At 35.6% G+C, this 11,710-nt stretch overlaps 1 protein-coding gene across 3 annotated transcripts in view; it reads left to right on the forward strand.

The window, feature by feature from the left end:
- MDM1 (Mdm1 nuclear protein) overlaps nucleotides 1-6,633 on the forward strand; it is a 106,156-nt gene extending 99,523 nt beyond the window's left edge. For all 3 annotated transcript variants that reach the window (XM_037845951.1, XM_037845952.1, XM_037845953.1), the window contains 3 exons: nucleotides 1,305-1,554; nucleotides 3,583-3,642; nucleotides 4,946-6,633. In XM_037845951.1, the coding sequence (XP_037701879.1) occupies nucleotides 1,305-1,554; nucleotides 3,583-3,642; nucleotides 4,946-5,058 (423 nt within the window). In that variant the 3' untranslated portion in view covers nucleotides 5,059-6,633. The remainder of the gene's footprint in view (nucleotides 1-1,304; nucleotides 1,555-3,582; nucleotides 3,643-4,945) is intronic.
- The last annotated feature ends 5,077 nt before the right edge of the window (nucleotides 6,634-11,710 follow it).

The raw sequence follows: 11,710 nt of genomic DNA on the forward strand, positions 1-11,710 counted from the left end.
CTTCCCCCTTCTATGTTCACCAGAACTCCAGAAATCCTCCGCTTTTATTTTGGAGTTTTTCGTGTTGTTTTTTTTCTATGCCTGTCTCCTCTCTGCTGGGCTGGCTGCTCTCAGATTCTCTGGTGTCTGGTCTCCGTCTATCTATGGTTGGAGTTTGGATCAGCAGAATGAGTTTCCGATAAGGGCTGCCGCTGCAGTTCTCCCTTCTCCTTCCTGGAGCTGACAGCCCCTCCTCCCACGGGACTGAGCCTGGCAGGGAGGGGCGCGGGTCCCCTGGCCACAAAAACTTACAGATTTCGCTGATCTCAGCAGTTCCACGTTTTCATGAGTGTTGTATGAAGTATGCCCAAAGTCAGATTGCTCTGTGGTGTCCAGTCCACGCAGTTCCTGGCTTTCTACCTGCTTTCCTGGAGGAGTAACTAAAACATACAGCTCACCAGTCCGCCATCTTGCCCCGCCTCCTGTTTCCTTGTTAAATATCTTCTGTAATCTTATTTTTAATGGCAACATGATATGCAGTCTATAGTTATACCATAATTTTTAAAAAACAGCTGCCAATTGTTGAAACATTTAGGTTATTTTTTAATTTTCTTCTAAATAATGCTGTAAAGAATATCCATCCTTTAGCTACATTTTTGTTTATATTATGGTCATCTATTTTTATATAAATACTCTCCAAGTATTATTAAAAATTTTAAAGCTTTTGCCATGTATTGCCAGCCTGCCAGGCTATGCTCCCACAGATTGTATTCCTACCAATAGTGCATGAGAGTGCTGATTTTTCCACAACTTTGCCAGCTCTGGGTATTATAGTTTTTTAAAAAAAGTAACCTTTGTGCTTTGATAAGTGGAAAAGTAGTAACTCAGTGCTTTTACTTTGAAAGTATTTGATTGTTAGTGCGGTAGAATATGTTTGCTGTTTGTACTTTGTATATACATGAATTGCTAATTCATATCCTTATTCTAGTTTCCAATTGGGGTTGTCTTTTTTTCCTATTACTTTTTAAGAATTATTTATGTAGCAATGATAGTAATTCTTTGTCTTTCATATAAGTTGTATATTTTCCCCAAGTTTTCGTTTGCTTTTTAATTTTATTTTTTAATGCATATATATTTTTTATGTAGCCAACTATGTTTGTTTATATTTCTTATTATTTTTATAAAACTTTACCTTCATGGAGGTTACATAAATTTTCACGCTTATTTTCTCCTACTGCTTTTATGGTCATAGTTTAAAAGTTTAAGTGTTTGGTTTATTTTATATATGTATACACCACACGTTCTTTTTTTTTTTACTCATGTAGAAAGGAAGTCGTGCTTTGTTCCTACTCACTTCTCCAGCTGCTGGTAAAAAAACAGTTGATCCTTTACCTTTGAGGGAAGATTCTGAAATCAATATCCCCAAATTTTATGAGACAACTCTTCCAGTGTCAAAAATTCCAGAATATCCGGCAAAGACCCCTGGGCACTCTCTGCCACCACATGCTCCTTCCTACTGGCATCCTTCTCGTCGAATTCAGGGCTCTCTAAGAGATCCAGAATTTCAGCATAATGGTAAGTATTTTATTTCATTGTCTTTTAAAATGAAATAGAAATAAAAACTTCAAATATGTACTGTATATTAATAAATCACAACATTTAATTTTTTTAGTTGGCATAATAAATTTCCTTAAATAGGAAAAATCTCATCTTTGGAACACTGCAAGTGTTAAATACAGTTAAATGTGCTACATTTAAGTTCACTTTTATCTAAGTATGAAGTATCTCTCAGGTTCTTTCCCACGTACCTACAGACATTTCTCTAGATGCCAGTAACACTTCTTCCCCAGGTGTAACAACCAACAGTGTCTTCAGATGTTGCCATGTGTCCCCTGGATAAGGAATTCAAGGTCATAAATTATTTCCCTTTAGTTTTTTTAGGTATTACTCTGCTGTTTTCTAACTTTCACTATTAGCATAGGTAAGTCTGGTGCTATTTTTATTCTTAATCCTTTATGTGTCTGTGTGTATGTGTGTGTTTTTTTCTTTCTGGCAGTTTTTGGGATCTTCTCTTCACACCAAGCTAATCCTCTATAATTTATAATGATGTACTTTGGAATGGTTTTCCTTCTTATGTATTTTGCTGGTAACTTTTCCATCTGGAAACTCATGTTCTAAGAAATTTTCATGAATTATTGTCAGTAATAGCTTCCCCTCAATTTTCTCTGTTCCCTCCTTCTGGCACCCCTGTTATTCAGATGTTGGACTTGTTGGATTGATCTTTCTTTTCTTTCTTATCTTACCTCTCCTATTTCCCATATCTTTCTTTTTATTTTACTTTCTGAAAGGGTTCCTCTTTTTTTTTTATCTTCTACTCTTCTTTTGAGTATTTTTAAAATTTTTGCCATAGTATTTTTAATTTCTAAGAGTTGTCCGTTTTTAAAGTTGTATGTTCCTTTTATAGAGAATCCTGTTCTTGTCCATGGATGAAATGTTTTATCTCTCTGAGGAGATAAATGATAGTTGTTTTTCTGTTCATTTTGTTTTTGTTTTGAAGTTTTCTTTTCCCTGAATCGTCTCCAACTTTCTTTTTCACTTTGTTTGTTTTAGTTCTATAGTAATTTATGGTTGTCTTTGGATACTTAAGAATAGAGTGCTAGAAGGCTGATTTGGAAGTGTTGAATGTGTGGGTGCTTCTTAGTGAATAGTTGGCATCTTGTAGAGAGATATATGGCTGGGCCATTTCTGGACCTCAGGAAATAGTATCTGTATGTCTTTTCTATAGCATGCTGAGAGTCCTTAGAGAAGGATCTTATGGAATTCAAGTGGGGAATAGCACTGGAAGTTCCAAAGTTCAGTGTATAGATTTTCACTAATCTCCCTGTTGCTCTCAGTTGAACCTGGGGTCCTTCAGTCACCGCCCGCAGCTCTGATTTACCTTCTTTAGAGAAGAAACCTCCATTCTTCTTTTGAGAAAGTGTCACTTACTCAGCTGTATAAATTTAGGAAAAGGATCTGGTGGGTCTAACTGTTTTGTAAAAAGTCGTTCATCGAATTCTCCTGGTACAGACTTACCCTCCCTCCAACTTTCAGTGGTACCTAGTACCACCAAATGCTGCAACTGTTAGGAGGAATCACTTGGTTGCTTCTTTGACTTCCCGCCGCTGCTGGCTTAAGATTCACCTTGCTTGGGTATGATAACACACTCTCTACTCTTTCATTTGCTTTTCCACCTTCCAATATTTTGTAGCTGTTTTCTTGTCACACATTTTCTTTGTCCTTATAGGTTTATTCCATTTTTAAATGTGTATATTCAATCTGCCATCTTTAAACAGAGGCCTACTATGTTTCTTTAAAATTAGCATAGGTCAATATTATCATTGAAAAGAATTCTGAGAACCTATCCATAGTTTGTTCATAGTTTATTTACCTACTTGCTAAGCACATTATAAATTAATGAATGACCCTTTGATACTAATTTCTATCAAAACATAAAATTAATAAAATTTCTGAAGTCCCACTTTAGGGTTTACTGTAAATAAAATGTAAAGCTGTTTGGTGGCTTTGAAGGATAATTTCTTATTTTGTTTATTTTTCTTTAAGTGGGAAAAGCAAAGAGGAACGATTTCCAGTTACCTCAGCATGAAGGCTTTAATGATGAAGGTATTTCAGTAGTCAATATAAGATAAAATTATGGGGCTCATTATGGGGCTCTATTATATGGTAGTTTAAAATAGTAATATGATTTTACATTTGATTATTAGTTTATAGTTTATGAAGTACATCCACATGTGTTATTTCGTTGGATCCTTGGAATCCTGTAAAACGGGGTGAAATTATCACCATCTTACAAATGAGAAAAAGCTAAGGTAAACAGATGAGGTAAACAGATAATAAGATTGTGTTTATCATCATACCTGAGGCCAGTACTCTGTTTTTCCACTCTACCTAGCCCAGGGCTCAGGAATTTGGCCTAGCATCATGCTCATCATTTTTTGAAATATCTGTATATTCTTGTTAACTTTCAATTCAGAAAAATAAATATGATTAGGGAAAGTGGACTTTTTGTCCTGTGTAATTTTCATTCTGATACATTCAGATGCTTCTAATGTGGCAGGAGGAATTTTGAATTCTTGTTGTGAACAATTGAAATTACTATTTTAATTCACACTAAGAAGTGTGAAATTACTGAATTTAAAAATTTTGAATTGTAAAATAAATTTGTATTAATACTTTATATTATAAAGTTCGCACTGATTAAAGGTTTTTTTCCCCACTGTAGCAAGTTTGGGACTTTTTTTTTTTTTCAGATTCAGTGAGCTAGAAATTAAGTTATGATGTTTTGTAATGCAGATATCTGGCAACTTTGAATCCAGTTTTCTTTTTAATTGAAGAGCAATATTCGAAAATAACCTTATATAACCTTATAGTCGATTTACTTAGAATAAGAAATTCCAAAATAATGAATGGTAGCACATTAAAATCAAACATTATTTCTGTATTCAGTGAGATTATTTTAGAAATAATCTACATGGTAAGTACCATGTTGAACATATTCACTTATGGCATTTTGTTTTTGAAAAATTTAAGGAAGCTTTTTGCTTAGAAAAGCTCTGCTTTTAAAGTTAAAGTAGGACAAGACAGTATGATGACAAATTGTTTCCAGGTACTATAGTGCTGAAATCATAGGCCATGTGTTTCAGGTAAAAACATTGTAGGATCTCAGAAAGGGGAAAAATGCTCATTTAACATTAAAATGTTTGATTTCTAAGTATGATAAACTGGAAAAATTGTCAGCTCTCCTGTAAATGTTACTTCACATTTTAATGGATTATTTCTTTTCCTTACAGAGCCAATATTGATATTACAGAGCTTGATGCTTTTAATCTTCTGTTGATTTTATAAAATATAATGTTTATATAATATTCTTTGTATGGAATATAATTTTGGGGTTCTTTCATTGCAGATGAGGACAGATTGTCTGAGATTTCTGCTCGCTCTGCAGCTTCCAGTCTCAGGGCTTTTCAAACTTTGGCACGAGCTCAGAAAAGAAAGGAGAATTTCTGGGGCAAAACATAATTAAACATGTACCGTAGCTGAGTTACTTTTGTGTAGTGAACCACTGGCATCATTTTTCTTTATTGCTTACTGTGTTAAGATTTTTCAGGTGTTTGGAATTTTTTTCTAACATTTTCTATTTAAAAAGAATTATTTGAATTTTTCAATAGTCAATTGAATTTACTTGGGAAATTTTAACACAGGGTTATACAATTTACATTTTAAAGAATTCTTGTTACATGTATTCCAGCTTTCAAAGAGTTAGAATACACAGTTCTTCACATGTTCTACCTTTTGTATTCTGTGTAGGGATAACTGGTAGAATTGAAATTTCACCCATCCAGAGAATATTCCAAGATGAACAAAGTGAAGTAAAAATTAAGATCCAAATTTGAAATATATATTCTGCTAAGATTGTTATGTGTGTCTTTATATATATATATTTATATAATTGTAGATGTCATAAAATGAATTCGTTTTCCTTTAACTTTTATTGTATTTTTTTATTTTAGTACCTTCTGTGTGGTTACAATGTTACGATAATTGTACTTGATGTATATATTTTTCTTATTTATGTTACAAAGTTTGCTGAGAGAATATGTATATTTTTGATCTTCATGTGTACTCTATTTGTATCAGGTGTTTGGTTTACATTTTAATAATGTCTGAATTTTGAAAAATTATTTGTATAATGCTGAATTAAAACTTTGTAGATATTTTGAAATCAAAATTGATCAAGTATTTGCCTTCTCCAGAAAGTTATTACATGGAACAAATAATTATCTTTTAGAAGCATTTTTCTGCTTATAACACGCTAATCAAAAGTTATACTTCTTTTGCATCTGTCAGAATGCAAAGCTGAGTCTACAATATTTTTGCACAGATACAGAAAAAATATAGAATTTCCAAGGCAGATTCATTTTTAAAAAAATTTAACACAAACTTTTTGACTACATCTCTTCACTTATAGAACATATTCTCATGTCTTACTGTTAATTTTATCTTGCAAATCATAAATTTTCTAAAATATATGGATTTTATAAAATATATTACTTAAAATCTTTACAATAATACATATAAGATACTGAAGATAAAATATTCAGAATATTCCTGCCTTTTGGTTAGAAAACAAGTGATAATCTGTAGTAAAGGGCTTATTTGGTTGAAAGTGTTTTGCAAATCATATATTCACAGTAAAGTAGTTGGTTAAAGATCTTAAGTTATCATGAATTTAAAAAAAACTGTGGGCATATAACTATTTGCCTACCTTTTTAAGATAGTTTTTAAATTAAAAAACATGAAAGCACTAAAGATGGAAATAAAAATTAGAAATTAGTATAAAACTGGATTTGGGGAAACAAATTGTCTTGGCATCTATAAAATGTGTACTGTGTACTGAGGCATATTAGTTGTGAATTTAAGTTTGGAACTTACTGTCTCTCTAAAAGCTTAGAGGTATCTTCTTTCTCAAAGGTTGGTGAGTTTGGTTGATTAGGGCAGAGTTTTCAATAGTTGACCTCTGATCTAGTAAGTTTTAAAACAATTTTATTGAGGCATAGTATTATGTACAATAAACTGCAACCATTAAAAATGAAATTTTGAGAGTTTGGATGTACACACCTGTGAAATCACTATCAAAATTAAGATGCAGACCATTTCCATCTCCCTAAAAAGTTTTTTTGTTTCCTTTGCAGTCATCTCTCTCCACCCGCCAGACTCCAAGTCAAACACCAATCTGATTTTTGTTAGTATAAATGAATGCAAGAATCTTTGTGTCTGGCTTTGAGAACCAGGTAAAGATGTACAAACACACATATATGGGAGGCTTTGCATGTAATTCTGGTGTCATCTCTGGACTTCTGTTGGAGTCAATTCCAAATTGAGAACCCTGGAGAATGATTTTCAGGATTAAGGATAAGACTATGATAATATACTTGGTACACATGTTACAATGTGATTTAAGCATAACATCCTCTTTCATAGATGAGAAAACAGACTTAGATTAAATGACTGGCGCAAGAGATCATTACGAGTGCATCATGTTTTTGAGAGCCATTCATGTTGTAGTAAGTATGTGCCCTTTTACTCCATTCACCTGGTGGACATTAGGGTTGTTTGCAGTTTGGAACTATTATGACCCACACTGCTACTAACATTTTTGGACAAATGTTTTCATTTCTCTTGGGAAAATGCTTAGGTAATTCAGTTTTTATTAGAACTTCTACTTCGAGTATTCAGTATATAGCCAAATAATATTATAAACTGGTGGCTTGGTCTCCTTGTCTGAGTTGGTGATTTTCACAAGCCAGACTGGGGAGTGAACAACTCAGAATCACAATGGGAGGTTTTTCTGAAATACTCATCCTACCATTCTGCTCCTGTTTCCTCCTATTGTCACCCCAGATACTGAGATTCTCAAGTATCCCTTGTTAAGAACCAGGTATAGATACACAAATACATATATATGAGAGGCTTTGCATGTAATTCTGGTGTCACCTCTGGACTTCTGTGGGAGTCAATTCCAGATTGAGAACCCCTGAAGATTGATTTTCAGGATTAAGGATAAGAATATATGTATGTTACAATGTGATTTAAGCATAAACATCCTCTTTCATAGATGAGAAAACAGACTTAGATTAAATGACTAGCCCAAGAGATCATAACCAGTGATTTAAATCTAGGTCTTCTTACTCGAAATCCACCCACTCTGCCTCCTCTGGAGAGTTTATGCTCAAATTGTAAGTCCTTCTGTGATTCAGCCCTCACTGGTTCATTCATTTGGGAGTTATCTTTCTACTTTACCTTTTTAGAAGATAAATGAAACGTCTACTTTTCTTTTCTAGTCAGGAAAGGGCATGTGGGCATTGAACTACTGTACAAATGATTTCAACCCAAATGAGAGCAAGTTAACATTCAAACTGAGTTTGTCCTTCTATAGAGTAGTGTTGTGACTGACAGGGAGCTCAGGGATGGACTGTGGATCTTTGTTGTAGTTGTACATGCACAGAGCAGATACCAATAAACATCCTGGCTTCTAGACGTTTATAAAGAAATAAATAATCCACAATGGTAGGTAGCCCTAGAATAATATATATCTGGTTTTGGAGTATGTTGTTGATACCTTTTCTTGCGGTGGTGTTAGTCATGTTAGCATGCTCAGGCTCAGACTTTGTCAAATCGCCATCTTCACTCAAGTTCCCAAGGCCACTCTGCTGCACAAAGGCTCCTCCAGGCAAAAGAACAGTCTGGTCTTCGGACTAGCTAGGGTTGTGCCTGCTGGGCCTGGCCACATGGGGGCTCTGAGAAGCCAGCCGGCCCTTCCAGTTTAACTCATGCATTACAAGCAGGCCAGTGGTCTCCTTAAGCACCTTCGGGTAAAGTGCTAATGTTGACCCTGTGAGCTGATCTGACCGAATGCATCTTTCTTCTGTGGTGAGCAGAGACACAGAAAGAACCAGTCCTTTGCCCTCAGGCTAAAAGCTGAGTTTCCTTAAGGCTCCCACTTCACACCCTGGTTCTGCAAAACCTGTGGTGGGCAGCAGCGTCTCCCAAGCAGGGCGGTTTCCGCATCCTACTGCCCCTACCATATGGGAAAAGAGCAGTCATCCTAAAGATGACACCATCTTCTCTTCCACTAAGTGTTCCATCCATTAGTCCCATCACGGCTTCATTATGCTAATTCCATCATGCTCCGGTCCCATAGCAGAGTGTCTCCTTGGAAACTGAGTGAGAGATGAGGACTTGGGGGGATACCAAACCCCATTTTGGAGGTCAGAGCATGAGGTAAACAGGTAGAGTGGTGTTTGGGAAGTAGTTCATAACCAATTCAGACCACATGATGGATAATGTACGTAATGCTGGGAAATTTTTCAGTTTTCCCCTTGTATATTCTGCACCCAGTAGTGTGCTGGAGTCAGCTCATGGGCTGATTGTTAAATATGCCAAATTTCGTAAGCAAGTTGTTAAACCTTCAGGAGTTTGAAATTGGCCACAGTGGGAGTTTTTGCGCCATGGAAATCAGCAAAAACCACATATCAGCTCTGCACCTCATTGCCTGCCCCAGTCCCTGCTCCAGGAGCAGTTTACTAGCCTACCACTACAGCCTCTTTCATCAGTCTCTCTTTTTCCTTTCCATATCATTTACCTGATGGAGAAACAATTCCCTTCAGAAGGAAGCAAGGACACAGCTCAAGATAAGTGGCTGTAAAATTTATTATGCAATATGCATTTTCTTTGGCCTATAGAAATAAAGTACTTTGGCTTAGTTTCCTTGCTTGGCTGAAGTCCTCCAGGAAAATAAAGGCAAACCACAAATAGCAGATAATATTCTGTAGAAGGAGGCTAGCGCAGATAGACCCATGGAGCTACCCAGAGGTGGGGCCAAGGAATCCGTATGTGTAATTTCTCAGGTGATTCTGATGTCCAGGTAGTTTGGGAACCACACTGGCTTTGGGGTTATAGTGTCCTGTGGTCTAATCACACTTCCACTTGGAACAAGCTGGTTATCTTCTTTGAGCCCATGTTCCTTACCTTGCAGATGAGGGTAATGGTTGCTTCGCAGGTTTAGTTTAAGATTAAATGGCATAAGGCCTATAAAGGTGTTTCATGTGTGCTATTCAAACGTTATTCAATTCAAAAAGTTCTTTTGTGTTGAAGAGAAATTTTCATTAAAATAATGGGAAGAAGAGTTTGTTTTACAGAGCTTAAAGTTAAATCTAGAAAGCAGGAGGCAGTGTATCCTGAAATTGTGGCATCTTACCTCACAGACCCATCGTCATGACCTACATTCAGCTCACACAGAGCCAGTTTTGAGTAAGGGTGCCTAAATGATTTGTCTATTTCCGTTGTGTGGTAAAGCAAAAAAAGCTCTGACTACAGTGTTGTGACTCAGCGACTCGGCAAGGTGGAATCAATTACCTGCTCTACGCAGACTACATCAGTGTAATCGTGAATTGGAGATGTGGATGTTCTGAGTCAGGAGGAGATAAGGGACCCACAATAATCACTAATGAAAGGAAAGATAGACAAGGTGGGTCCCTGAATGAACGTATGCCCAATATCGAAGATGTCCTAAGTTTACTACAAGCTGTTGTTTTAAAACAGGAATTAAATAAAACCCAGTGGTTTGTAATTTCAAGAAGAAAATATAAATAAGACTAAATGACACCCATTATGGGAGAATGTAGATGTAATTTCAATTACAGTCAGAGTTTGGATATTTCACTCAGGAAAATTTTGCCCACAGTGAGGACCTTAGCATTTGATGTTCCCGTTAAAAAAAAATTATTCAGGTCAAAACAGTTAAGGTTCTGGGAAAATCAACAGAAAATTGAAAATAGGTGTGTATGGCAATAACACTTTGGTTCCATAATGTTATCGTTCCAATAATGTTATGAAGTTTGCCGACTTATTTTTGCAAAGATGAAACATTCAAAGTGCTTTGCTAATTAGAGAGCATACACTTGGCATTGGCAAATACCTAGCCCGATCACTTGAATTAATTAGTGAATTGTGGTCACTGAGAATTAAAGAGAAAATCATGCATCTTTATTGATGCTGGAAGCACACATCAGTTTCTTTTATCATTCAGAATCAAGATGTGGTGACCAAGATAAAAAGTCTTATTCAGGTTTATTTTTATAATTTGAAGAAATATACCCAATAGTAGAGAGTAATATATCAACCTGTACAGTTGCTGAGTCACTAATTAAATAATATAATCAAAATAAAATAAAACTTAAAAACACTGAGATCAGAGATGCTTCTAGAAAACATCAGATGACCCTCCTTTATTTACAGATTTACTAATTATTTTCATTCATTCATTAGAAGGTGCATGCAAAAATTTCACCTATATTTACAGCTGTGCACAACACATTTATCTTAGTGTATCTTTAGGTAATAATCCTCTTAAAGTCACAGCAGCAAGTCACAAACTAATTTACTAAACATCTAGCTATTTTTGTTGTTGTTGTTAATTCCATATAAGGAGAAAGAGCATTTGCTGCATAGATTTTCAAATTTTTCATGACAACTTATTTCCATTTCCTTCTTCTTTATGAAGGGCAGCATAGCCAGCCAGTGAGTCGTCTTTTTTAGTGTGTCAGAGCCCCTTTTAAACTGTATCTTGGTCTCTAATAACAAAAAATCCATCTAAGCCACAGGACATATGTGGTATGCATGTTTTGTGTGCATGGGCCTATGTGCATGTGTGTTGATAAATAATGACATACGGTCATTTTGTCATTTACTGCAGTTCCTTTATATGCACTAAAAGTAAAATAAAAGTTAGACAAATCTTATATTCTTTTCCTTCTGCCAAATCAACCTGCTTTAAAGGACAATTGCCCTGTCTTTGCCCTTCTGGTTCTCCATGGAAGCATGGAACACATTCCTGTCTACGCTGTAGCACTGGTTGCTCTAGACCTCCAGAACTCAAATTGTCCCTTGGACTCTGCAGGGCACCTTTAATGTAGACATGGCGGTGACACGAGGGCAAATGTGTTTATATTCAATACCATATTTTTCTCTAGGTGAATGATTCAATCTCTTTAAGGATATTTCCCTACAATGGATTTTCTTTAACAATCTTCACAAGACCACAAAGGAGCTGGGAAAAAGAAACACCCACGAATATTAATTTTAAACAGAGGTCACACTCTTGGGTCAGACG

Source organism: Choloepus didactylus, chromosome 8, assembly GCF_015220235.1.
Source record: "Choloepus didactylus isolate mChoDid1 chromosome 8, mChoDid1.pri, whole genome shotgun sequence".
Lineage (NCBI taxonomy): Eukaryota > Metazoa > Chordata > Mammalia > Pilosa > Megalonychidae > Choloepus > Choloepus didactylus.